Genomic DNA, 25295 nt, shown 5'->3' with positions numbered 1-25295 from the left:
CCATACCGGGAGGAGGAACAGCCTCGAGCCCGCACACACGGAGATGAATCACCGGAAGCAGATGGGGATGTCCAGCCGCTGAGTGAGCATACTGGGGATGGGATGCCGCAGCCTGCGACGGTTGGTAGCACATGGCATCTATCAGGGCGTAACTGGGCGAAGGGGCCTGGGCGGCCTATCCACGATGCTGGCGGTAGGAGTCAATATGGCATCCTGCGCGACAAGAACGTTGCCAGACGGCAGACCGTCAACGCTCTGCATTCCTGCGCTGATCATGCTGGCAGGGAGCGTTGTTTCGCTCGATAGATTTTACGCACCACGCGACATACCTGTCAGGATACGCTGGGCCGCCCACGGAGACACAGTCAGATTGTATCCGAGACACGACTGAGACCGACGAATGCACTAAGTTTCGAGAGCTTTCTAGGCATGCCGTTGATTGGTCGCGATTTCCCAGTTAAGATGGACACGCAAACCCCGAAAGGCTGTTCCATGAATAAGTATCGCTGCCACGGCGCCCGTACCAGAAGCAGTCGGCCGGATGAGCGGCCTCAGAAGATCTTTAGCATCCGGACCGCCGGATTCTCAGAGGTTTAATGGATAGCGTCGCGCTGTGTACGCCCGATGCGTATTGAGAAAACATTCGACCGCAGTGCCTGTGCCTCGACGGTGAAATACGGTGGCCTGGCCAGAAAGGGTCCAGTAGAGTCGATGTCATCGGTGGGACGATTGTGCCGGTAGAGAGTGCTGAGGACGACGAGCAGCGACGAGCGGGATTGTGCGTCGGGTGCGGGCCTCGGCGTTATGCTCGGCGGACCAAACATAGGTTGGGAAGAGGCGAGAAGGCGACGGCGAGCGGGGGAAGATGGAGTGTGGGAAGAGTCATGTGGCGGTCTCCCGCGTCTCCCAGCGGGCGCGTGTGAGCGCGCTGGACACCGCGGCCGGGCACGCTGGCGGCGGCGACACTGGCGGCGGTGGCGGGGCGCACGGGAGGCGAGGAGGGCGGCGAGGAGGCGAGCGAATAAGATGCTCGAAGCGGCCAGGCGTTGGAGAGGTGGAAACGGGACGATAGGCGAGGGCGGGGATGAGGTAATTCGTGGGTTGGCGAGGGCCGGCCGGGATGGGAGAGCAAGACTCCCAGGCCCGTCTTTTCCTCTGATGTCGACGTCCATCCATCCCTCCTCCTAGTCGCGCTCTCGCTGCCCCCTCCCGCCAGCCAGACCGTTCCTTGCGTAGGGCCATTGTCCTCACGGCCCTCTCTGTACCTGGATAATGCAATTTTGCCCGTGCACACATTCCAGCTACTTCCTCCGTCGCGTGTCACCAACCGCACCCCCTGCACCGGTCGACCCCCTTCCCCTCGACCTCCCACTAGCCGGCCTATGTCCTCCTTCCCTGACGCGGCCGCCAACCTTTCCTCGACGCAGACCTCGGCCTTCGACCGTTCTCCCTCTCTGAAGCGCAAGCGGTCCCTCGGGCACCGTTCGCAGTCTTTGAGCCAACACGAACGGTACACCCGCGGTGACGCTGGGTCTTGTGGTGGCGAGGCAGACCAGGAACAAGTCTGTACGTCTATTGCCATGTTCTGTCGCCCTCTGCGCAGCTCTTTTTGCCGCTAGCCCAGCGGCCTCGGTTGTGTGGAGCTTACTAACTCCCCTACAGCGCAGGCCATCCAGGACTGCTACAATGCCGACAATGCCGTCTTCTCTTGCTATCCGACCGACAATACCAGCGTTGCGCAGCATCAATACGTTGAGTTCGTCTGTAAGTCTTTTGCTGAATCTTGGCTCCCCTGTTTTGACATCCGATCGCAGGGAACAGTAGACTCCCTCAATTCACCAACACGAACGAAGTCGATATATTTCTGTATAATGCGGACTCACAAGAGCTGATACAAAGTTGGATTAATCACGACAACCCGGTCAGTAACGCAGGCTTTGTAGGGGCCTGTATCAACGATTCGTTCTGGGGAGGGAGTAGTGCGGCGAGCTGGAGCGGCGAGAACATCACTTCGCAGTACTATTTTGCGATCACGCCCAACACACAGTCGGATGTGGCCTACCGATTCCCAATATCCACGTTTGCTGCCGTCCGTGAGTAACGATGGTTCTCATGGTGATATTTTGGAAATTGACCGCGATGAGCAGAAACCACCTACGCCGACTACGTCGTTGCTTCCATGTCGTCTGCTTCCGCTGCCTCGGCATCCTCAGCATCTGCTGCGTCGTCGAGGGCATCGGCATCAAGATCCGTGACTGCGACGTCGACCGCCGTTTCTGGTGTCAGTGGTGGGAATGGTTCTGGTGCATCCTCAAATACCTCCGGCGGCGCACCTACTGCCAGTTCTACGTCCGGGACGGGCTCCGTGCAATCGCTCAATGCAAACAAGTTTCCAGGCTGGGCGATCGCTGTCATTGTCGTGCTCGGCTTCCTCGCCCTCGTCGCTGCAGGCATCATCGCATTCCTCGTGTCGCGACGCATGAAACGGAGGAACAGCATGTTGTCTCATCGTGGGTCCATGAACTCGGCGTCACCCATGATGGCCAACGCAGCGACGGCGAACACGCAGTCTCCACTGCTCGCGTCAGCTGCTTTGGGAGGGGCGGCAGGCGCTGCGGAGGCGGGCGAACACCGGCCTACATCGCCCACGGAAGGTCACGACGGCGCATCAACCATGTCGCGGACGAGCGCTGACCCTGGGCTGTTCTCGGGCGCGGATGCGGCGATCCTCGCGGCCGCGTTCCGGTCACAACTCCGGAAGCCTGATTTCACGGAGCGACCGGTGGAAGAAGGCGAGAGTCCTGACAGCCAGGCGACCGAGCCGCCGGGGGTGCTACTCGGCCGCCAGCTAGCGGAAGAAGGCAGGGACATCCGAAGCGTCGGCTCCTCAAGAGGAGTACGTGTAGAGACGCTCGGTGACACGACTGATGACGACGCAGCCACGGCAGCCACGACGATACGCGACGACGACACCGACGAAGGAGGAACGGTGCAGGACCATCAACACTAGCGTTGGAACGACGCCTATGCCTCCCCTTCGCTTTCTGTCCTTGTGTCGTCGGCTGTCCTCTCCATGTCCTCTGGGCCTGTCGCTGTCGGGTGTTTTTGCATGACTTATTCGCATTCAAATCGCCGCCTCCGAGCTATGTATCATTTGACGTTACTCCTTTCCCGCTACGGTACCCTGCATTATTACCCTTCCGTGTTGTTCTGAGGTTGATACCTTCTGTTCCTCGCGGACTTGTCGCTACCTACGCACCCTTCGTCGTTACTGCTTGGACTCTTTGCCTGTCTACAAATCCTTGGTACGGTTCCACGCCCACATGTTTGGCCGTATACGGCCTGTCCAGTCCTTACTCGCGTTTACACACTTGCACTGCGTTACAGACGACCGTCCGCTTGCGTCATAATCCCATCCTCTCTCCGACAGACCCCCGTGCAGCAGCGCTCGCCACGCCCGTCTCCCTCGGAGCCCGCTCGTTTGCGACCTCGCTCGTTCCTCACTGGCGCAGGCGGCCCTGGTCCCACCCAACCCGACACGCCACGCGTGTCTACCCACGATCGCTACCACCTCCTATACCCAGTTCCACCAACTGGTCCCGCGCGCGCTGCTGCTCCCGGAGACGTCGCCCCTGGTGGCCGGCCTGCTCCACCCCACCGATGCCCTGGTCCACTCCCGGTTCACTATAAGCCCGGTATGCACGTCGCAAAAAGCCACATTCATTTGACCGCAGATATACCTACGCATTTCTTTCCAAGTGTACCATGTCATAGGGCTATTTATATTGAACCCGTCCGGCAGTGTATTAGAGCGACCCTGGGTGAAATTCATTTTTAGTGACAAGTTACGGCATGCGCGCAGCGAATAGAGTGACGTAGTGATAAAGGCGCGAGCCTGGCGTTCCACCGGTACCGAGGAGATGAAAGAACACCCTGTCATGCACCACTGCGTTGCCCAGACCCCAGAGGGCCAGAGCAATGCTTATCAGGGAAGCCCCATGCATATATGAAGCCCTGACTTGGTGGAGGCAAGAGAGTTTGTACCTGAACAAAGATACAGGCAGCGGTTAGCAGCAGAGGTATGACGCTGCAATGCTAGAATAGACCCCAGCCGGTGAAGGCATTCGTCACCAAGAAGCGATGTACGGAGAAAGCTGGCAGCGGACCCGAAAGGCTCTTCCGAGAACACCCAAAGACTATTGCCATGTTTCATGAAAGCCGGCACTAGCCGTCCAATGCAGTCGGCGAAAAAGGACGGATGGAAGCGACGGAGCGCCCATTCTCTGCAGCACATTCATAGCCATCATCAGTAAAGAACAATAAAGTACCAGCAATAAGGGACTGAAGGAATGTGTGTGGAGATAAAGTACAATGCGACGTGTGTTCCCGTCGGTCTATGGTGCGACGCACTGCTCTGGCAAACCAGTCCACGCTCGTGTGTTATGAGGACCCCGATCGTCCCTCCAGGTATCGCACCACCATCTCATACCTGTCGGAGAACGTCAGCGCCACGAAGGAGACAGATCCGGCGGCGCGATAGACTCACGTCAACATCGTCACCGCACTGTTTGGTACCGTCCGGACGAGGTTCACGGATAGCCCCCTGTACAGTCCTCTCCAGCCCTCGTGCCGTACGATATCTGTCGCAGTCTTAATTACACCAGCTCGAGGCTGTTCTGGCACGTCCTTCCCCTTGAGAGCGCCGTTGACTATCCTTCTCTGCGTTTGCAGTCGTGTGCGCACTACTTCATGCGGATATGTCGTGACTGAAGCAACCATCTTTGATACGGCGGAGCAAGCAAGAAACTGTCGAGGGGTCAAATCCTCCGACGAATTGCGTCCTACGATTGACATAGCGTGAGTAGAGCGCAGGTGAGAGGGAACGACGAACTCACGGGCCCAAAACTTGAGTTGTTCGTACAGGGGAAACTGTACACCGACGTGCAGGATCCCCAGCAGACTTGGCAACAGACCACGGAAGAATGCCCGCCACCCTTCCGTCCGGTATATCGTCAACGCAGCATCTAATGTGTGCCGATACCTCTTCTCTTCGAAAGGTTGCGTCTGGGAACAAAAAGGACGTCTTAAAAGTGCGACATCACAGAAGCGGCCTTCACGCACCATAAAGCGGGTTTTGATAACCCAAAGGGGATTTGTGCAAATCGTGCTTGTTGCCCCAGCCGCCATTGCAGACAAGATATGGAGAGACCAAGGATGCTCCCGCGTAAAGGGCTGGTATCCCTTAGCTTGAGCCGCAGGATAGATGTGGTGAACGGTTGACCCATCTTCGAGCTGCGTCCGCCCAAAGTGTTCTTTTATGCCATCATACACCGCAAAGTAAATTGCCCAAGTCGGAAGGTAGCCGAGGATCGTCGGTCCCAGCCCTCGATACAGACCACGTATGCCGTTGTGCTTGAGGACAGTTTTGAAAGTGGCTGGAAACGGAGGGTTGGGACACGCACGTTGAGCCAATATTATGGGCTGCTGCAAGGCCGAGAGGACCCCTCACCGACCACGCCCTCGTACCCGGCTTGCCCATGAGCATGTCGTTGGGCCTGAAGTCTCGTCTTGATGACATCCAAGGGACAGGTCGCTACGCTGGCCACAAGACCGCCTCCCGCGCCAGCTTCGGTATTCGAGGATGTCGAAGTTGAGGCCGGGCTTCCTTCGACAGATGCTGATGACTCTCACCAATCATGCTATTTGCACTTGACGGCATGCCTCGAGGCTCACGGTGTACCCGAAAACCTTGCTTGCGGGTCTAAGGAACGGATGCGATGCTGGTGCAAGGAATGGCTGAGAGGTGTCAAGGCGTCGACGACGAGCGCAAAGGAGAAAGAGCATCAGACCGGCGCAAGACTCTGGTCATCGGGTCGTTCCGCGCGCCTTCGCGCTCAGCTCTGCTCACGCTCGCCACCGCGAGCCGCAATGGCGCCGGCCGGCAATTCTCATCGACCCTCTGGCAGTCAACTTTAGTTCCATTCTCTGTTCTTTGCAGCCTCTCCGGGCTATTATCCGGAGGATGTTCATCATGATACTGATGAACTGTCCTGAGTGTGGGCTCGAAGATGTTCCCGGCGCCCCATCTCCGCTGCTTCCAGGGCTGGAAGGGGGTCACGTGCACTAATTAAGCCAATGGACGAGCGACCGAGGCGCGCGCCTACCCCTGGCGGATGAGATTCAAGTAGCACAGGTTTCGAGGTCGCGTCCCTGTCCTCCGACCCCCATCTCCACCTTCGTCTACAGATCCAGCCATCCCAAGCCATGAGCATCCCAGGGCTCCCACTACCGGCGCCGGTTCATGAGCTGAACGCGACGTTTGGCGTCCTCCTCATCGGCTTCATCTTCGCAGTCACTCTCTATGGGTTGACCTTCTTCCGTGCGTGCCTTGGGAACGGGTTCCTTGTGCTTAGACTTATCCTGGCTATTGCAGAGACGTACATTTACTATTCGCGTTTCCCTTCCGACGCGTCGTTGTCGAAGTGGACGGTGAGGCATCTCAGTGTTATGGTGGACGCATGAGCGCTCATACTTTGCCTTTAGATCGCTCTACTATGGTGAGGACTAGAGTAAACCTATCCACGAGGCGCTCTCTCAATCTTGTGTCTGCAGGGCTGTGGATACGGCTACAACTACACTGCGTAGGTTTTCGTCCGTCTACCCGTCCACTAGGCATCCCTGACGGTACTCCAGTTTCGCATACGCTGTACTACTATCTCATCACTAGTTTCATGGCACCGTTCGATGAGCTGGATGTGACGAAGTGAGTCCCATCTACTACGCTCCCCGTTGCGCATCGCTGACTGAACGCTTCCAGGACGTTTGTCGTAAGTTGCCTATGCTACCGTGCTCCTTCCGATAGGCGTTTCGCTGATTCACCGGTGCTCAGTCGGAGAACGCTCTTGCGGTACGTTGACTGATCCGACCTTCGCATCCATCATCTGATGCCCGTGGTCCCTAGGCAGTTGGCATCTTCTTGGTGCAAGTGTAAGTACTGCATCTGCTTATGGTAAGGGTTCCCGTACCGACTTCTCCTTCCAGCTTCTATGCGCACAGGGTCTTCACTCGTGAGTTCATTACGTCAAGTCTAGCCATTTGGTTACACACCAATTGTTTTGCCTGCAGTGAACGGGAAGAACCCTGTGATTCCCGGGGCAATTGTGAGTATTCAATGTGTAATCTATCTCCAAGGAGATGGGAAGTGCTGAACAGCGAGTAATAGGCTGTGATCGCTGTGGCCAACTTGGGTACGCTCTGTTTGTTGTCTAGATGGTGCTTCACTGGACTGACTGTAAATTGTGCAGTGCTCGGTATTGGTATGCTTGCGGATTTTCATTGGTGCAGCAGAGACTGACCATTACACTCTCACGCGAACTCAGTGTCGGCAGCGAAGATGTACGCTGTTCTTGATGGTCTCTGTGTGCTCGCATCTCACGCCGCTTCTAGTGCGCAACAACCGCTCTTCTACAACTTCGTCGACCACACGATCAAGGCAAGTTTTAGAACCGGGATGCTGGATAATTGTCGGCGACTCATAGTGATGTCGATTTGTGCAGGTGTTGACCGGGATCCAGTATGGCCTCAGCACCCTTACCGACTTGTTGATCATCGGCTCGCTGTTCCTCTACCTGCAGCCCTCGCGCTTCCCAGGGATGAAGGCAGTGGAGGGTTGGTATGAGTACATCGCTGTGTTCTTCATCAACCGCGGTACTTGCTTCACGTCAGTGCCAACCACTCCATCTCAACTCATTATCCATCTGACGAGTTTCTCTAGGCTCCTTCAACTGGCCTCCTTCATTCTCTTCGTCACCATACCGAAACAGCAGGTCTGGATTCTCTTCCACTTCGTGACTAGCAAGAGTGCGTCTTTCCTCCCATCTGTGCATCCGTCTGTGGTACCTAACCCGACCTGACACCGTCATCTGCAGCCTACATCAACAGCCTGCTCCTGATGCTCAACTTCCGCAACGTGCACCACGGCCGCGGTATCGACGAGGAGGAGTCCGTCAACCAGCGCGACTTCAAGAGCAGCCAGCCGGGCACGAGCAGCCACAGCCGCACGCCCGGCAACGCCACCTCGCGCAGCGTGCAGTTCGGCGTCGTGGATACCGAGAGCAAGGTACGAGCTGAGCGCGGATGCTTGACGAGCGGAGACGGAGCTGACGGTTGGGCGTAGGCGGCTGCTATGACCATTGGTCTCGACACCATGCAGTCGGCCGTCGGGATCGATGACGATGACAGCGACAGGCGCAAGCCCAACGTCTCTGACATTGATATCCAGTACGTTCACGTCCTTTCACCGCTACCCGTCGGAGGTGATTCTGATGCCGGTCGTAGCAAATCCCACCACGACTTCTGAGCGTCGCACCCGCGGCGAGGGTAGAACAGCGCGGCTCCGTCGCGTACGGGTCGCTGTTCATAGAGAACAGAGAAAGAGACAGATGTGCCCCCGTCCTATCTCACGATCTATTGCCCGCGTATCTGGTCGGCATCTAGTAGCTCTTGTTTATATATTGGTTGATCTATTGATATGCGTACTATTTTGTCTTCTTTCGTACTCACTGGCAATCCAAACGTTTGCGCCGATCGCCGTATCTTCGAACGCCCAGCGTAGTGGTGCAGTCTGCTCCTCACCCACTTGACGAGGTACGGGAGCCGGTGTCGATGGCTCGTACAATGTTGACTCCCACCACAAGTCTACCACGATATTTCACTTCCGCACCTTCCCCAGTTCGAATTTGGTGTTATTTGGGCAGACTCGACATTGTATAGACTATCAACATGTCGCCCTCTACCCCGCCTAGCCGATGAGTACTTAGGAGACTGACGATGATGCAGATTTGTGTGCATATAGTCCTGAATCTATTGAGCAGAGATCCATGTGGCAGCAGATTAGTGGCATGTATATTACAGCATGAGCCAAGAAATCCCAGGGGCAGGTAGGTATATCGAGGTAGCGGCAGCACAAGGAAAGTTACAAACAGTCCGAAGCTGTGTACATCGTCACGCCTTCTGGCCCTTCTGTCTGTCTGCCACCCACCACTGAAGAGACAACGACGTTGTCAGCTGTAGCGTTTATCACTGGCAAGTTCAAGTACGCACCTCGAGCGTCTTCTTCAGACCTTCCTCCATACCCACTTGCGGCTCGTAGCCCAGCACCCGACGTGCCTTTTCGATGTTGTGGCACCTCCACACGCAGCTGAAGGTGACCCTGAAGCGCGTGAAGCCCGGCTTCTTGCCGACGAGCCACGCCCACCACTCCGCGCCGCCCGCGAGGACCATGCCGACCTCGCGCGGGAGGCGGATGAGGCCGCGGCGGGTCTTGTCCGTGCCGAAGTGCTCATCGAAGAAGCGCCACGCGATGCGGGGCACGTCCCAGAAGTACATCGGCTCGCCGTTCGTGATGAAGAACACCTGGCCCGCGACCTGCAGCGGCGCGTCCGCGTCGCGCTCGAGCGCCGTGGGCGAGAGCGGGTCGAACCGCCCGCGCACGGCCGGCTGCGCCGCGTTGCCCTTGTAGGCCGGGTCGGCCCAGCGCGCGGTGATCTGCTCGGCGTCGGGCGGCGGCGTCACGTAGGGCCCGAGCGGGCGGCATGCGGACGTGGGCATCTTGCGCGCGCCGGTGGTGCAGCTGATGTAGGGCAGCGCGAAGTGCAGCTGCTCCTTGAGCTCGGCGACCTCCTCGGAGGACAGCGGGCGCAGGCGGTCCGCGGCGAGGAGGTGGGCGTAGGCGGCGTTCTCGATGTACGTCCAGTCGAAGAGGTTGGTGTTGTCGCCGATCTGGAAGTGCGTCTGGTTGTTCTGGTAGACCTCGTACAGACCAGCCATGAGCTGGCGATCGCCGGGGCTATAATGCGGCCTTCAGTGCGGCCCCGGTCTACTGTGCAGTGTGAGACTCACCCGAACAACCCTGCGGGACGCAGCGCGACTGTGTATAGCCCGCCCTTGCCATTGGCCTCGAGCACCATCTCCTCAGCTTTCGCCTTGGACTCGTTGTAGGCATCCATGGCCTTCGGTGGGGGCGGCAGCCGCTCGTCAATGTTGATGAGACTGTGACCATTGAAGACTACGCCTGCCGAGCTCGTGTACACGAGCTTTGACACGCCGTTCGCGACTGCTGCTGCAATGACCGCCTTGGTGCCGTCGACATTGACCTTCCAGTACAGTGCCGGGTCGTCCATGCCATGTGGAGGGGACGCAGTATGGATTATGCAGGTCGCCCCGCTCTACAGCCAGTTTCAGCACATAAAATTGATGCATGGCTGAGGACAAACCTTGCGGAGTGCCTCGGAGACCTGGCCCTCCTCGCTGATGTCTCCAGAGTAAAAGGGGACATCGTGGTGTCTCTGGACAATGTCAAAGACCGAGACGGTGTCCTTGCGCGCCAGAAGCGCGTCGACGATGTGCCGCCCGAGGAAGCCGCTGCCACCGATGACCAAGTAGGCGTCCCGCGAAGATGCGGCCATTGCAGTGAGCTGTGTGGATGAGCGGGAGGAGCTGGAGGCGGGAGGAGGACAGGGGAGAAGCTGGTAGGGCGGCCATAGTTGCGTGCGCCAATAGTATGGGACGGTGAAGTCGGCCCACTCGCGCGGGCGCCCGGTGGGATCGGCTGGTCTGGGTCGAGGTGCACTGGCTGGGGCGCCTAACCCCGCACGCTCGGAGCCTATCGCGCTGAGAGTGTCCGTTCAGCCCGCCCAGGGCGTCGACCATGCTGCCCTGACTGCCCCGCCCTCCATGTGGGCAGCGGACGAGGGTAATCCCAGCCACGGCCTCTCTGTTCTCCCTCTCCATCCGCAGGTCCCACTCGACCTGCCTCCGCTCTGCCATGCGCGTCGCCGTCGTGCAGTTCGCACCCAAGGTGCGATGTTCCGTCCGGCCTTGCGCTGCAGGATCGTCTGAAGATGTGCACAGATCGGGCGAGTGCAGGAGAACCTCGAGACGGCTGGGACACTATGTGCGCAGTGCGTACTCGCCGCATCCACACTCGCGTTCGTAAGGTGAATGGCGTGGCTTAGGCTGACACCGCGCTCCGTTGACCTGGTATGCTTGCCCGAGATGATCTTCACGGGTGCGTCGTGCAGTCTCCATATCACCTCCACGCCGATGCTGACCAGTGAGGCAGGGTACGTCTTCCCCGATGCCCAGTCGATCACCCCGCACCTGGAGGAACCCGGGACAGGATCGACGTCCCGCTTCTGCGCCGAGCTCGCGAAACGGCTGCATTGCCATGTAACGGCTGGGTACCCCGAACGCCTTCCTCCCGATGAAGCGAAGGCACTCTCCCCACGAGAGCACGACGGCAAGGAGGTACAACCAGTGGGAGCTAACGGCGCCGTGCTCTACGGACCGGACGGCCAACTAGTGGGGACCTACCGCAAGACGAACCTGTACATGACGGACATGACATGGGCGGTCCCAGGTGCGCACGCCGTCCGTTCTCCCGTCGACCGCGTACGATGCGCCCCGCAGGGCCCGGGTTCGTCACGTTCACCCTCCCGCCCCCGCTGGGCACCGTCACCCTCGCGATCTGCATGGATCTCAACCCCGTCCCGTCCGCCGAGTGGAATCTCGACTCGGGCCCTTACGAGCTCGCCGCCCACTGCATCGCCACGAAGTCCAACCTCCTTGTCCTCTTGAACGCGTGGCTGGACTCGGGCGACGAGGAAGACAGCGATGAAGACTGGGGCACCATGAACTACTGGGCCGCACGGCTGCGGCCGCTGTGGGACAAGGCCTTGCTCGACGGGCACGGCAGCCATAGCCGGGACATGCACACGGAGCCGGGAGAAGAGACCATCGTGGTCGTGTGTAATCGCTTTGGCGAAGAAAATGGTGCGCGTTTTTGTATCGGGCATGGTGTATGCGGGAAGCTCACGCGTTTTACCTAGGCATAACATTTGCAGGCTCTTCGTCACTCTACAGCATGAGGCGACACTCGGGAAAGCCACGACTGCTAGCTGCTATGGGTCGGCGAGAGGAGGGTGTTGCTATCTGGACTGTCCCCGGTCGCTGATCTCAGCAAGCCACCAACAAAAGTACCGACTCCATTTCATTATTAGGAGGACTACATATGTACACGGACATCTACTCTACGAAAGGTGTGAACGTGGGACCGGGAGACAAACGCTAAGACAAACAATATTAGACTCAGAAACAAGAAGACGAGACAAACGCCCGAGCGCTGCCCGAGCCTCAAGCGCTCCGAGCTCGTGCAACTGAATATACTTGCCTGGCATCCTTCCTCAGTACTCAGACTCACGCGCGGCACTTATGTCGACTTCTCGCTCTGAACTAGGAGGGCGCGGACCAGTAGGGCAGCGGTAAGGCGCAGAAAACAACAAGTGATAGGGGTGCACCGAGCGCAGTGATGGAGATGACCACCGTGAGTGCAGACATACGCGAGCGAGCGGGCTAACTGCAGGCACAGGACGCGACGCCGTGCGGCATGACGCACGACGATCGTGAGCATGCAGGCATGGCTGACGAACGGGCGGCGGGCGGACGAGCGAGCTAGCGAGGGGCACACGCCGACCGTGAGGGCGCCGAGCAAATGCCCAGCACGTAAACAAGGTCGACGAACGGACAGCGGGTGCATGAGCGAAGGAGCCGGAGGGAAGGGGGAATGAGCAAGCACAAGGCAGAGTCGCCGTGGCGGCATGAAGCGCGACGCGCACGCCGACCGCGAGCGCGCCGGGCGAATGCTCAGCACGCAGGCACCGCCGACGAACGCGCGCGGAGCGAGTGGGTAGGCGGGCGAGCCGGCGTGGACGGGCAATCCGATGGGCAAGGAGACAAGTGAATGTGTGGGAGGGCGGGCGAGCAGGCGACAGCGCACACGTCAACCGCGAGCGCGGCGGGCGAACACCCACTGCACGTAGGCACGGCCGACGAACGCGTACGCAGGCGTGCGAGCGGGCAAAAGCGGGACACCACATGCACAGTGAGGGCGAAGACGAATGCTCGACGAGCATGCAGGGCAAAGCCCCCGCGTCAAACGCAGCCGATGAGCGGACCATCGGCGCGGGCGTAGCTACGAGCAGGGAGGGCCAGCAGACAGACGGCGGGCGCGGACGGAAGCGAGTGGGCAGGGACGTGCGAATGGCTAGCAGAGACAGGTGACGACGAGGGGATGCGATGAGCGAGGACGAGCAAAGACGAGTGAATGTCAGGCACGACGCGCAGCAACACCGAGGATGCAAGCACAACGTGCACGAGTCGGAGTCGGAGAGTAGTAGCCACTCGGAGGCCATGGGCATAGGTGCGCTGCACGTTTGAGTAGCTTCCAAGTTCTGCTGTTGATTAATGGGTTATAGGGACACCATGATCCCCCAGACTGCGAACATCACTACTGGCTGTCACGAACAGCATGCACAAATCGCTGGATGCCGCATTCGTTATTGTATTCGAAATGATATGTGCGTCGTCCCCCGAACTCCAGTCTGACTACCTCTCCACTACGGCCTCGCGCTCTGCCTCGCCCGTCGCACGCCAAATTTCGGAATGGCAACAGAAGCGAACCTCGTGGCGACGGTCAACCATCTCACGCGCGGGATCGAGCCCAACGCGGGTGGTGGTGGAGCGAAGAACATCCAAATTGGCACGCAATACACGAGCATGTACCCGAAGACGGTGCCTTCGACCCGGCGATGTTTTCGGATCCTGCCAGTATGTCTAGCCTCGCGATGGAACAAGCGGCGGCGGCGAATGGACTTCATTCACTCGGGAATGGTGATGTACTCTCGCTGATGAGCGTCGTGCTACTGAATGAGTATGCTGGCGAGGAGGGACTGGGATATGCGGAGGACATATTGAGGATTTTGAAGAGTTCGGTGCAGAGGTAGTGCAGAGGATGACGAAGAAGAGGGTGGGCGCATCGCGGCAATGAATCATTGAGCATGAACCGGCCTACATAGCTACCACATAAGGCCCATGAGCACTAGGTAAGTACTGTAGACGTCATCACGAGTCACAGGCCCGCGCCGCCCCCCGCCGCCCGTGGTAAATGACCAGTGTCACTGGTCACTAAGTAATACCGACGCCGCCGCTGGCGCTACTCTCCTCTGTAGGCGCCTGCGGCGCGCATCAGAGGTGCGTCTTTTCTTTCTTACCACAATCTATACTCTCACTGTCTTCACCTTTCGAATTCAGTCATGGCCAAGCGCGTCACTCTGTCGCTCGCAACCGAACAAGGCTCCGGCGCACGGTCAGCCAGGTCGACCAAGACCTCTGCAGGCGCAGGCGGCTCGAAGAAAAGCACCAAGCTTGCGAAGGGCAAGGTGAACGAAGGGTCCGCCAAGAAGAAGGCGCAGGAGATGGAGATGGAGATGGAGTCGGAGTCGGAGAGACGAACAGCGCGTGAGTGCCAGTTGTGCCGCGATGTTCGTTTAGGATGGCTGATGCTGTATGGTAGGGACACGCAAGAACGCTTCTGCGTGGATGGTGGAAGATGGATACTCGACGGATGAAGAGCAACCAAAACCCAAAAAAAGAAGCAAGCCAGTACAGACGATGAGTTGGACATGGACGTGCAGGATCAGACTACTGAAGACAACCCGGAGGATGAGGAGATGGAGGATGTCGCTGCTGAGCAGCTTAAGGCCTCTCGGCGTGAGTGGTTGACTCGTTACCCCTCGTAGACACTGCTGACTCGCTCGATGCGGTTGTACAAAGCCAAACCGACGCCAGCATACGGCGAATTTGCCAAGCCCGGGACCGCCTTGGAGTCTGCCGAGGAGGATATTGCACACATGTTGGGTATGTTCTCTCGCAGACATACATCAGTTATCACTAAGCTACAAATTTATCTAGGTGGAGGGCGCAGTTCAGTCAAAGAGAACATAGCTAGCAAGGGAGGGGAACTGAAGACGAAGACGAGGATGACAAAACCCAAGTCTGCCGGCGGCAGCGGCAAGTCGACACAGGGAGCTGGCAAAGCGACGGCGAGTGCCAAGGTAAGTCAAGTATTCTTCGCAAAGCTCGGATCACTCATCTCTGCTGAGAACCGACAGGACAAGAGTAAGACCAGAGCAAACCCCAAGGATGACGTTGAGTCTGAACATGAGGTCGACCAAGACGACGAGGACGAGGACGAGGACAGTGATGGTGACGACGAGGATGACGGCGGGTCCGAGGGTGAGGGTCCATGGAGTAGGTCTGACGGTGCGGAAGATGAAGATATCGAGGTCGATGAGGAGGATGAGGGCGATGAGGAGGATGAGGCGATGAGGAGGATGAGGCGATGAGGAGGATGAGGGTGATGAGGAGGATGAGGGCGATGAGGAGGATGAGGGCGATGTGATAGTGAGTACCCTGCAATTGATCAAACATCATAAGCATGCCATTCACGACCTATAGGTCTTATCTGCTACCAAGGCCCAACGCAAGCCTGCTCACGCAAAAGCGACTGGCGGTGAACGCGAGAGCCGCGGTCGCACCAAGTTCGCGGACTTGTCAACCGACGTCAAGGCTCTGGCTTCGGTAGCGCAGAACTGTATGCGGCTGTACATCGCCCTCACAGCTGCCTGGACGAAAAATAATTCGGTCACGTTCAAGCGGCTCCCCCACTGCGACGACGTGATCGAATCGTGCCTCCGCGAGGCATATATGGGACGCGGCAAGAATGGCAAACCCAACGCCACCTTGAAGAAGGCCTATCAATCGCTGCAAGTCAAGGAGAAAAGGGCTAAGGATGAGAGGGAGGCTAAAGCGGAGAACGAGGCTAACGAGGAGAAGAAGGTGATGAAGAGTAAAGTATTTAGGGTGGTGAGTCTCATTGACCGGAAGCCGAGAAGGTCGGACACTCTAATCCATTCCAGGTGTTGGCGTGCTCCTCGCAAACGAGGCACGAGCTCAAAAAAAGGCCAAGCCAGTGGTTGAGCAGGTCTTCAAGCTCGGCGGGCTGTCTGTAGCTCAAAGGACAGAGGCTGCCATGTGGCTTCTGGAGACACATCCTACGGCGGTAAACGATGGCACTGGCACACGCAACATAGCAAATTTTGTTTTCGGCGGCATCGAATTCCACTTCGGACGCAAGACGAATCTCGACCGTGAGGTACGTGCTTACAGGTGTACTGTGTGCGGAGTATAGAATACCACAGCGAACCCATGTTGGTCCTAGCGTACCAAGGTCGAGCCGATGGAGCCATTCCGCAACGAATGCATCCCGGAACTCATCTACCAGTACTACGGATTGATAGGACGTGCAGGTGCTAATATCAATGCAGCGCTGGACGAATTCAGCAACGTCCCACTGAATCTCATCGCCCTCTGTTGCAACGCCGTAAGTATAAATTCGTTTACACTACTGTCTTCACTCACTACTTATGCTACCATGTCACATATCATTTAGATCGAAGCAGCGCTGATGGAGGTGATGACAAATCAGCCCACCGTGTTCACCACCAAACACTTCGCCCCAAAGTGAGTCGATTGATGTTAAATTCACAGAAAGTAGGGATTCACACGATCATAGGTGGGATGGTATGATGGCCGTCCTAGAGACTCTGGAAGCAAAAGCTTCCGAGTACCTTGAGGACACACAGCAGCTGATTTGGAAACAAGTCAGGTCACGGTAATGTCCAGATACAGACATTGGAACGATTACTGACCACATACAGCTCTCGTCTCAATGCGGGCCCCAATGCGCTCGAGGTGTCTGACGAAGACGACGAGTGGCCTGGCGGGTTCATCCCCCTGCTCCAGTTGTGCGCGTCAAATCCGCAGAGCAAAGAGCCTGGTTCGTCAAAGGCAGCGAGCCAGCTGGTGTTGAGCTCGACGAAGGCGTCGAAGATCGCAAGCCAGCCACTGTCCAGCTCTGTGAAGGCTGGCAATACCCCTCCGAACCCACCCAAGGTCGCCAAGAAACCACGTAGCATGGGCGCGTCGACATCAGAGTCAGTGGACAAGAGACGACGCAATGATGACGACGGCTCCTCAGCCAACAGTGACGGCTGGCCTGGTGGACCCGGAGACATCGATCATGATGACGAAGGGAGCGGAATCGGCGAGGGTGGCAGGGATGGAGCCGACATAGACGAGCTTAAGCAGTCTGGTGAAGGAGGCGAGTGTATATTCACTCATCATGATACGTCACTCATTCAGCATTGACATTGACCAGAACCTACCGCCGGCAACTCCATTCAGGGAGGTGCCTGAGTTCATCAATGCAAACGTGCTCGCGCATTTACATAGTAAGTCCCAATTTTCTACCTCGACAACTGCGCTAATCGCAACCGCAAATGCAACCATCTAGTATCATATCTACTAACCTCCGTACTATATCGTGAACTCTGTATGTTGCTCGGTCGCTCGGTCGCTCTCCGCTCTTCCTCTCGCACTCGCGCTCGCGATTGTTATCGCCATCGCTCTCGCCGTCACCATCGTCGCTTTCGCCATCGCCATCGCCGTCTCCACCGTAACGAACCCTTGCACTGCGTGCCGCTGCAGCGTCTCCTCGAGCTTCCATGTTCCGTGCCACACCGTCTCGCATGTATCCCGCCTCGCGTCCCGTGTGCCTGTTGACTTACTATCTCGTGTATTGTCTTGCCCCGTCGCGCGCCCGCCAGGGTCATAGTTGCGACCTCTCGCCTCGTACGTCCTCTGTCTCGCCAACTCATTGGCCTCTAGCCTCGCCGTCTCGTTACTATACAAACAGACAAGGTTCCAAAGCAATGGAACATAACGATAGCGTAGCGAGATAGCATAACATGAGCGCTGGATAGCGTGAGCGACAATCAAGGTAAGTGTGCGTTACGTCCTGCCTCTACCTCCGGTCTTCTGGCGAACGCTGTTTGAGAGGCCGTTCAGAGTGTCCACAACGTCCCCGACTTCATCAAGGTCACAATGAGATTCCCCGTCCCACACACCGGGCTTCGCTAGCTGCTGAACGGCCTTGACGAGGTCCTGGATCGCAGTTTGTACCTCTCCGTCGTCGTGCACAGAGACTGGACCGATAATTCGAGGTTTCTTGCGGCAGTGGCCAGGAGCCTGTTTCGCACTTCATCGTCGGCAGACGACAGATTCAGCTTCCCCCACAGCGCGTCGCCGCTTGCGGAACCCGACCTGAAGACGGCGTGCAGGGCGCCTCGGATGCGACCGAACACCTCTTTGCGCTCATCGAGCTTACGATCATCGCAGTGAGAGGGCGGTGTAGAGGCAAGCAGAAATGGGCGGACATACCGGGATCTTCTTTTGCGAGAACGCGTTGTCCACCTCTACGTCAGTTGGCGGGAGCGCGGTTGATGGCACCGGTACGACGCTCGCCTCCTCGTCCGAGTCTGAGTCGATCTCGATCACGTCCTCGTCGAGCGCCGCATGCGCAGGGTGAACCTCCTCGGGGTCGTCCGTCGGGTTCGATCCGAAGGATTCGTCTCGTACGGGACGCGGGGCCCTCGCTGATGTCGGACCCCCTCTCGTGTTGACATGTTGTTTCCTTCTAGAACCATTGACATCAGCATCATCCTCTTCTTGAGATGATGGCCCAGTTTGACGGATGGGCGGCTTGAATGATGGGGTCTTGAACGGCTTGCTTATCGTCTGCTTCAACCGCGACGCTGCCAGACTACCATCAGCATCACCCACAACTCACCAACCGTTTCTGTACTTACACATGCCAAGCTGACGCGGTTGGGCAGTGACCTTCGGCTTCTTCGCTTTGCCCCCGTAGCTTCCTTCACCGCCAGTACTCGGCCGTTTCTTCGAGTCGAAGGATGTAGGCCGAGACGTCTCCGTCCTGTTGCGATGCCCCGTTCGCGACGTGGCCGGCGCAACGTCCACATCGTCCTCGTCGCCATCTCTGTACCTGGTCCTCCATTCATCATTCACGTTGCTCGCGGAGGCCATGCGCTTTGGCCCAGTCACGTTGCGACTGACGGTCGCACGTGCGTGGGGTTCATCGTCGTCGTCGTCTTCGCCGCGGGCCTGCTGATGGAGTAACGCTGTTTGCGAACTGACGAGCTCGTCCGCCGACAATTCGGATTTCCGACGCCTCGTCTTCTCCGGGTACTTGCACACCTGTGAGAATAACCGGTGACATTGACGACGACAGTGAGCAGGAAGTTGCCGAGACATACGTCGCACATGCCATTGCAGTATGCCTTCAACACGTCAGGGTCGTCGCTAGCGATACGCTCACCAAAATACCGGCATATTATCTCAACACAGATAAGCAAGCGTCAGCGACATAACAGGTAGACTGCCATGTATCAGGGCATACCACATGTCGGCATAGGTGCACGCTCTCTGCGAAGGTGATCAACTACCGCCACGGTTAGCAGCGCTTCGCATAGATGAGTCACAGAAACCTACGGCATCCAAGCTGTTCACCGCTCGTTGACTAGGTATAGGTCCCTCCATCGACTCCGCACGGACCAACCGTCTTTCGTGCGATCCCGCTACCCATTTGCGGACTCTGACCACATCTTCCCTCGCTGTGTATGATGTCAGCTACGGCGTCTCGCTAGCGACAGCGTCTCGGGTTAATAGTTGAGACACGTACAGTAGAACAATATGCATTTCGAAGGCTAGAAGGCGTTCAGCGAAGTGTCAGTACGCTGTAAGCACCCACGTACCTGTCCATCACGGCCTCCTCGGCCTATCGGGCGGTTAAGGTAAACGCGGAGATTTCATCGGCCGGTGCAAATGACATACCTGTTTCTTGATAGTAGCCTGGCATGGAAACCTCAGGGCGCCATCGAAAAAGACACAGAACTGTACGCACGTACCTTCGAAACTTTTCGGTAGGTCATAGTGGAGGATGTACCTGCATGACGAAGGTAAACGTGGACTATACCGAAAGCGAGCTACTTACCGTACGTCCGCCTTGTCAATACCCATACCGAAGGCGATCGTGGCGCAAACCTTGTTCGTCAAGCTCAGAGAATGGAGACGATACTGAAACAGATTTGACGCGGGACTCACCACGTCAACACCGCCTTCGCCCGTCCCGCCTATCTCCCAGTCTTTCAACGTTCTGTCCAGTTGCGCGGGCCTGATACCCATATGAGTCAGTAAAGATGACAGATGGCGTGGCTTGGGTAATTGCGCTTCCTCACTTGATACCCCTGTGATATGGTCGTGCATTGAGACCCTTCCCGCGCAAGTACGCAGCAAGGTCATTGCATCTGTTACGCGTCCGACAATATATGATCCCAGACGAAGGCTGTCCGCGCCTGTCATGGAGGCCGTGTATGTAATCGAGCACGTCCTTCATGTGAAAGGCCGGATCGGGTGAGGACAAGTAGCGGACCTATGCAACGTTCAGTCCCGCGGTGCAGCCAGCTAAACATGAGAGCGACAGCTCACTTCGTAGAAGAGGTTGGGCCGGTTGAAGGGATGGACGACCTTGAAGAGATCTTCGTCCGACATGTTCAAATTGCGTACTATGTCATCCTGCACCCTGAGAGCCTATCAGTCGTGCTGCGCAACCAGCTGAGACAGTCACGACTTACACAGGAGTAGCGGTAGCGGTCAGTGCCATGATAGGTATACCTGGGTATTTCTGTCTGAACGACCCTAATTTGCGGTATTCCCCGCGGAAGTCGTGGCCCCATTCCTGTACGGCGAAGTCCATAACGCAAAGAGCTTCTCGAAAGTCGGCATACATACAGAGATACAATGTGCCTGAGTGATAAAACTTAGCAAGGGATAATCTAGGTGAAACGGGGTACTACTTACTTCATCAACAACCAGGCGATTCAGTTTCCCCTCGTTGTACACGGCAGTAAGAAGTTTGCGGATCTCAGTAGTGCAGAACTTCTCTGGACTGACTGCGCAAAGTGGGTCAGCGCTCATGAACGGTATTCAGTGGTTGCAGCGCGTGATCTCACTGTAGAGGAGACGGTAGGAGGGGTGGCCTGATCCCAGGTCGTCCGTGATCTGCAAGTCGTTCAAGTGGTCGGCTATATTGCTGATGCAAAGAAATATCACCTCTGCCTTCTCTTCTTGAGACGTCTCAGACGTGAAAGCGACAACAGAGACATCGAGGGAGCGGAGCTTAGCAATCTCTTTGAGGCGTATTCAGGAGTCAATGTTGAATCACGTCGCTTCATCACTCACGGTTCTTCATCAAGGCTACGCGATGCAATTGAGATGGATCTAAATTCTATGGCAGCAGAAGCTTACCCAGCAATGGTGACACGACCACTGTCAGACCGTCCTGAGGTTTGAGTAAGCGCATATAGTCAGCCAATGTGCCCTTGGCGATACTGACCGGTGCTGCTATCGCGGGTAGCTGGAAGCACAGGCTCTGCAGAATCCTGAGTGATAGAGCATTTCTCTATGGAAATTACAATGTACCTTTCCCATTCCTGTGGGTGCAAGCACAAAGACGTCGGTACCTATGCTGTTGGTTGGTTGAGATGCTCTTCGCTGCATAGGAGAGTACCCACCTTGAACGGCGGCCTCGACTATCTCTTTCTGTTTCCCTTTGTACTCGGAATGCCCAAAGACTGCGAATTATACGCCTTTCAGTGGTGCAACGCGTGTCTGTGAGCATTGCATTACCTTCAGTGAGAACCCTTCGTAGTGACAGAGGACAGGGATGAGCATTATCAGTCGCGCAGAATTAGAGCACGCACCTCCAGCAAGCAGCAGATGTGCTAGACTTCTCCTTGGAAGATGGCGGAGTCACACTTGCCGATTGGATGACTTGGTTATTGCTGAAGGAGGCCACAGAAGTCCGAGAGGATGCATGGTCATCGTCAAATGGTGAAGATGAGATGTCGATGGGCGATGATGACTGCATTGAGATAGTTATCGTGTGGCCAGAACTGTGAGACTGCCAACGCGCCCGGCCACTGGGGAGGAATGAAGACACAGTTCAGCACTGAGCGCGCCGCGACGCGTCGCGCGGGTTCGCGTTGACCGTGCCACGGAAGCGCTCGGGTGGTGGCACGTGAGGATGCCAAACTGGGTATGGTGCGACGCCACAAGCGTGGCCAGGAACCGATCAGCAACGTGGCTTCCTCCGTGACACTGTACGCCCAAGCCCGGAAGCAACTCGGTCAAGACAGCTCAAGACATTGTCGAGTACGACTCACAGCTCCCTCCGGACTGTTCATGAAGGCTGCACTGCTATCCGTCAAAGGGGAGGCACATACCGTGTCCGCCAGCAGGGCAACATTGACTCCGGGACCGCTGTCCGTTGATCATCTTTCATCTGTCATTGGCTGTGAGTCTCTCAATACTAAACAAGCTCTTCTTCCCTTCTGCGCTCCATGCGTGGGCGCCGCGTCAGTCTTTCCATTGTGGCGGCACAGCACTGGCACAGCCCATACACTTGGTGGCTTGTCAGGAGGCCGAAGTGGCGCGGGGCCACCGTCATGGAAGCGGTCTGAGTTCATGCACAGCGGTTCGCATCAGCGAGAAGTAACTTGGTTTCTCGAGTCTCAGCGCGAATCCTTTTTCGCGAAACTAGCGTGGATAACCATGAGCTATTTGTAGCTTAACGCGGCCTCATATCTGCCGAGCATCCTTCCCTTCGCTCTAACTTGACTCGTGAAAGTGCACGTTCATCCTCATTGTGATCTCTCCTCGACGTCCATTCTAGATAAGTACCCAGAACTGGCCATCACCTCTCCTGAACCATCGACGAACTCGACCCACCATGGGAGTAACGGACATAGCGCTTGATAGGGCGTACCTCGCAGCCATCTGGCTCGAGACTATGTTCTATGGTATGCGAATCCCGCTTTGTCTAAGAGTATGAAGACCTGAACCGTTTGCAGGCATGAACATAGTGCTCTTCAGTGGATGCATTTATGTTTTGATCGCAAGACGGCGAACACCAAAAGTCAACAAATATCTTGTCGGTGTTGCGGTGCTCATGTTCTGTTTCTCAACGTGCCATGTCTTCCTTGGTTTTTACCGCTTGATCATGGGCTTCATCGTGCTTCGTGACCAACCCGGCGGCCCTGCTGCGTTCTTTGCCGACGTGTCAATACCCGCCAACGTAGCGAAGGTGGGATTGCACACGGTCAATGTAAGCCATCTTCAGTAGCAGTGCAATGCGTAGACGCTAATCTAGTTTCTCAGTCTGTAGTAGGGGACTCCGTGGTGGTATGTATTGTTTGCATAAGCAGAACTCCGTTAACATCCGCATAGGTCTGGCGATGTTTTCTTGTCTGGGGTCGAAACTGGAGAATGTGTTTCGTACCCATTGCCCTTGTGTGCGGATCTGCGAGTGAGTGGTATCGTCATATGAACTCGCTCTGTGCTGACAATTCTTCAGTATGCGGATTTGGACAAACCGTCTATTTCGCGCGAGGGCAGAAGTACCACAGCGCGTTCGCACCAGCACTCGTCAGGTGGAACGGCTCCCTGTTCAGCTTGTCTCTCGCAACGAACATCGTGGTCACTGGTCTGGTAGCTTTGCGTGCATGGTACGTTGCGGCCTCCACATGCAAGATCACTCCAAACGAGGCTCATCCATTATGATAGGTACTTGCTGCGCCTGAGCGGAGGAGCCGCCGGCTTCCGCTACTGGAGAATCCTCGTCATCGTCGTCGAGTCCGGAATGATCTACTCGGTTGCTCTGATCTGCGAAGTTACGCTCTACTTCCTCGGCCTAAACTCGTTCTACATCGTCTACGATCCCATCGGGCAGCTGACGGTACGTCACACGCGCCGTTTTGCGATTTAACTGGACTGATCCACCAATCACTTGCAGGGCATCGTGCCGACGATGATTATCATCCTCGCGGGACTCTCGCTCACCTCGAATGACGTGCAGTCCCGCTTCTCGCAGACGCAGCAGCAGCAAGTCAACTTGAGTGCACCGCGTTTCCGCCCGGGCAACACGACCACGACCAATATTCACACGAGCAGCGATGACATTCCCCTGGGGTCGATGCAGTTCGCGGGCGTAGATTCGACGTTCAGCAAACGCAAGTCGGTCTCGGGTATCACCAAGGATGACTTTGAGGACCCTGAGGCCCAGGAGACGAAGACGGTGCACATCACGCCGCTTGATGAACGGACTGTTGGACAGTGATCTTGGAGCGGAATCTTGGTACGACATCTCTAATATACATATACCCGAAGCTTGTATGCTCGACAACAGTGTGTTGTACATAATGTACACCGCAAACACATGTATCAGTAATGACATACACGTCTTGTGTTCCGCCGACTACGCGAACGAGTGACTGGTCCTCAGCTTCAGCGCTATTATGGCGGCCGGTGGACGGTCGGTCACAACGACCTTGGCATGAGACTATCGATGCGGCCACAAATACCTTGGAAGATCACTGCGCGTCCTTTATACCACGCTACACCTCCGATGACAAAAAGAGCCCGTGGCCCCTTGCGAGCGCTCCGGCCGTACGGACAATGTGCGGACTCCGTTGCAGACGAACCACGGCCCGGCAGCGATCGGCACCCGCCTTAGACGGCCTGCGCCAACGAAGTCCGCCATGCCCAGCCACAAGCTCAGATGCCATTCGAGCGTTCGCTGAGATGCGCGCTCCCCGTGGCGATCTTCTCTGGAAGTGTGGCTGCGAGTTGTTGGTCCTGCATGGTCCCCCTTGTTTCCCGATGGTTGCACCAGCCTTGATAGGAAGCTCAGCGGCGATCACAGCGTCCTCCAAGGCGCCTCCACCATTTGTCTTCATCCCTGCGACGCCTCGAGGGCGGAACTGTCGCGATCGAGGCCGAGATGGCTGATCAGCCGGAGGTGTCACTACACGGTATTCAATACACATTGACTGCGACGTACGGGTACCCGACTCATCGGGCGCGCTCGTAACCAAAATTGCGCTTTAAGTGCGCTTAAAGCAGGTATGCCACCAAACGCTCTCGGTCTGAACGACCCAACAGTATCGACGTCCGCGGAGGCGTGCAGAGTCGAAGCATTTCGAAAGCGCGGTGTAGGATCGAACTCAAGCAGCCGTAAAGTAAGTGAATGCTGCATCAAGAAGCGCTGTCAGGCCCATCAGGCACAGAGGTTCATTCCGACCAACTGCGACGACAATGTCTGACGCTGAGCGAGCACTGGCCACCGACACGGTGATTGGAACATCGGGGGATAATATTCGAAACATGATTGGTGAAGGAAGTGTCGGACGTACCGGAATAAACCTCCTTGATCGCCGTTTTGAGAAAGGTATCCCTGATTAACCGAACGAATGAACCGGTACCCTCCAGGCTTGGTGTCACGGCTGTCTGGTGGCAGTATGGGGGCTGCGCAAGTGATCACGATGGCTCATGCAGGCGATGAAAGGCCGCGATACCCGAGTAGGTGCGGTCTTCGTTGAATGAGTGATTGAGATTTCGTCGACAGGTGGTCCTCGAGACGAGGC

The 25295-nt window shown here is 56.9% G+C and overlaps 11 protein-coding genes across 11 annotated transcripts; 7 read left to right on the top strand and 4 right to left on the bottom strand.

Annotated features, from left to right (window-relative positions):
• Positions 1-1382: 1382 nt before the first annotated feature.
• On the top strand, positions 1383-3010 carry B0H18DRAFT_1113565 (uncharacterized protein; the record flags this gene model as incomplete). Its single annotated transcript, XM_048032967.1, has 4 exons — positions 1383-1562; positions 1620-1764; positions 1815-2093; positions 2148-3010. 4 exons carry the CDS (start codon positions 1383-1385, stop codon positions 3008-3010), a joined length of 1467 nt encoding a protein of 488 aa, XP_047899486.1.
• Positions 3011-3292: 282 nt separating this feature from the next.
• On the bottom strand, positions 3293-4323 carry B0H18DRAFT_313018 (uncharacterized protein). Its single transcript, XM_048037518.1, has 3 exons — positions 4167-4323; positions 4045-4095; positions 3293-3981 (listed from the first exon to the last, which is right to left on the bottom strand). Exons 1-3 carry the CDS (start codon positions 4204-4206, stop codon positions 3575-3577), a joined length of 498 nt encoding a protein of 165 aa, XP_047899485.1. The 5' UTR covers positions 4207-4323; the 3' UTR covers positions 3293-3574.
• A 219-nt stretch (positions 4324-4542) lies between these two features.
• B0H18DRAFT_1081850 (mitochondrial carrier domain-containing protein) lies at positions 4543-5719 on the bottom strand (the record flags this gene model as incomplete). Its single annotated transcript, XM_048031450.1, has 5 exons — positions 4543-4841; positions 4896-5064; positions 5122-5435; positions 5510-5626; positions 5692-5719. 5 exons carry the CDS (start codon positions 5717-5719, stop codon positions 4543-4545), a joined length of 927 nt encoding a protein of 308 aa, XP_047899484.1.
• Positions 5720-6167: 448 nt separating this feature from the next.
• B0H18DRAFT_972299 (uncharacterized protein) lies at positions 6168-7148 on the top strand. The gene is made up of 8 exons (XM_048043857.1): positions 6168-6379; positions 6434-6489; positions 6544-6557; positions 6613-6641; positions 6694-6763; positions 6818-6827; positions 6890-6907; positions 6962-7148. The coding sequence occupies exons 1-8, from the start codon at positions 6265-6267 to the stop codon at positions 6989-6991; spliced, it is 342 nt and encodes a 113-aa protein (XP_047899483.1). The 5' UTR covers positions 6168-6264; the 3' UTR covers positions 6992-7148.
• Positions 7149-7303: 155 nt separating this feature from the next.
• Positions 7304-8670, top strand: B0H18DRAFT_972291 (uncharacterized protein). The gene is made up of 6 exons (XM_048043856.1): positions 7304-7492; positions 7557-7720; positions 7775-7860; positions 7929-8119; positions 8177-8280; positions 8338-8670. The coding sequence occupies exons 1-6, from the start codon at positions 7394-7396 to the stop codon at positions 8357-8359; spliced, it is 666 nt and encodes a 221-aa protein (XP_047899482.1). The 5' UTR covers positions 7304-7393; the 3' UTR covers positions 8360-8670.
• A 53-nt stretch (positions 8671-8723) lies between these two features.
• B0H18DRAFT_972281 (C-3 sterol dehydrogenase) lies at positions 8724-10648 on the bottom strand. Its single transcript, XM_048043855.1, has 4 exons — positions 10275-10648; positions 9901-10226; positions 9103-9847; positions 8724-9042 (listed from the first exon to the last, which is right to left on the bottom strand). Exons 1-4 carry the CDS (start codon positions 10464-10466, stop codon positions 9004-9006), a joined length of 1302 nt encoding a protein of 433 aa, XP_047899481.1. The 5' UTR covers positions 10467-10648; the 3' UTR covers positions 8724-9003.
• Positions 10649-10825: 177 nt separating this feature from the next.
• On the top strand, positions 10826-12013 carry B0H18DRAFT_868240 (carbon-nitrogen hydrolase; the record flags this gene model as incomplete). Its single annotated transcript, XM_048039927.1, has 6 exons — positions 10826-10858; positions 10912-10961; positions 11016-11068; positions 11123-11419; positions 11470-11832; positions 11889-12013. 6 exons carry the CDS (start codon positions 10826-10828, stop codon positions 12011-12013), a joined length of 921 nt encoding a protein of 306 aa, XP_047899480.1.
• A 2094-nt stretch (positions 12014-14107) lies between these two features.
• B0H18DRAFT_312714 (uncharacterized protein) lies at positions 14108-15337 on the top strand. Its single transcript, XM_048037517.1, has 6 exons — positions 14108-14355; positions 14411-14607; positions 14671-14749; positions 14809-14951; positions 15009-15015; positions 15073-15337. The coding sequence occupies exons 1-6, from the start codon at positions 14151-14153 to the stop codon at positions 15240-15242; spliced, it is 801 nt and encodes a 266-aa protein (XP_047899479.1). The 5' UTR covers positions 14108-14150; the 3' UTR covers positions 15243-15337.
• A 662-nt stretch (positions 15338-15999) lies between these two features.
• Positions 16000-17294, top strand: B0H18DRAFT_312683 (uncharacterized protein). The gene is made up of 7 exons (XM_048037516.1): positions 16000-16051; positions 16098-16279; positions 16349-16419; positions 16472-16570; positions 16617-17059; positions 17117-17189; positions 17252-17294. Exons 2-6 carry the CDS (start codon positions 16136-16138, stop codon positions 17152-17154), a joined length of 795 nt encoding a protein of 264 aa, XP_047899478.1. The 5' UTR covers positions 16000-16051; positions 16098-16135; the 3' UTR covers positions 17155-17189; positions 17252-17294.
• A 594-nt stretch (positions 17295-17888) lies between these two features.
• B0H18DRAFT_856108 (P-loop containing nucleoside triphosphate hydrolase protein) lies at positions 17889-21444 on the bottom strand (the record flags this gene model as incomplete). Its single annotated transcript, XM_048039651.1, has 24 exons — positions 17889-18119; positions 18178-18581; positions 18675-19011; positions 19071-19151; positions 19214-19255; positions 19306-19427; positions 19496-19520; positions 19569-19591; positions 19648-19665; positions 19722-19759; positions 19808-19857; positions 19918-19987; positions 20052-20245; positions 20302-20395; positions 20448-20551; positions 20605-20619; positions 20674-20765; positions 20826-20874; positions 20926-21002; positions 21055-21069; positions 21121-21154; positions 21209-21244; positions 21295-21335; positions 21387-21444. Coding segments are annotated over 24 exons (2250 nt in total), but the record flags the coding sequence as incomplete, so codon positions are not given.
• Positions 21445-22603: 1159 nt separating this feature from the next.
• On the top strand, positions 22604-23989 carry B0H18DRAFT_867889 (uncharacterized protein; the record flags this gene model as incomplete). Its single annotated transcript, XM_048039892.1, has 7 exons — positions 22604-22673; positions 22725-22978; positions 23032-23055; positions 23101-23179; positions 23228-23378; positions 23437-23608; positions 23666-23989. The coding sequence occupies 7 exons, from the start codon at positions 22604-22606 to the stop codon at positions 23987-23989; spliced, it is 1074 nt and encodes a 357-aa protein (XP_047899476.1).
• Between the last annotated feature and the right edge of the window lie 1306 nt (positions 23990-25295).

The sequence above is a fragment of the Fomitopsis serialis genome (genome assembly GCF_022376445.1).
Source record: "Fomitopsis serialis strain Sig1Antser10 chromosome Unknown B0H18scaffold_3, whole genome shotgun sequence".
NCBI lineage: Eukaryota > Fungi > Basidiomycota > Agaricomycetes > Polyporales > Fomitopsidaceae > Fomitopsis > Fomitopsis serialis.
The sequence above is the reverse complement of the archived record's forward strand: the minus strand, read 5'-3'. Positions and strand labels throughout refer to the sequence as shown.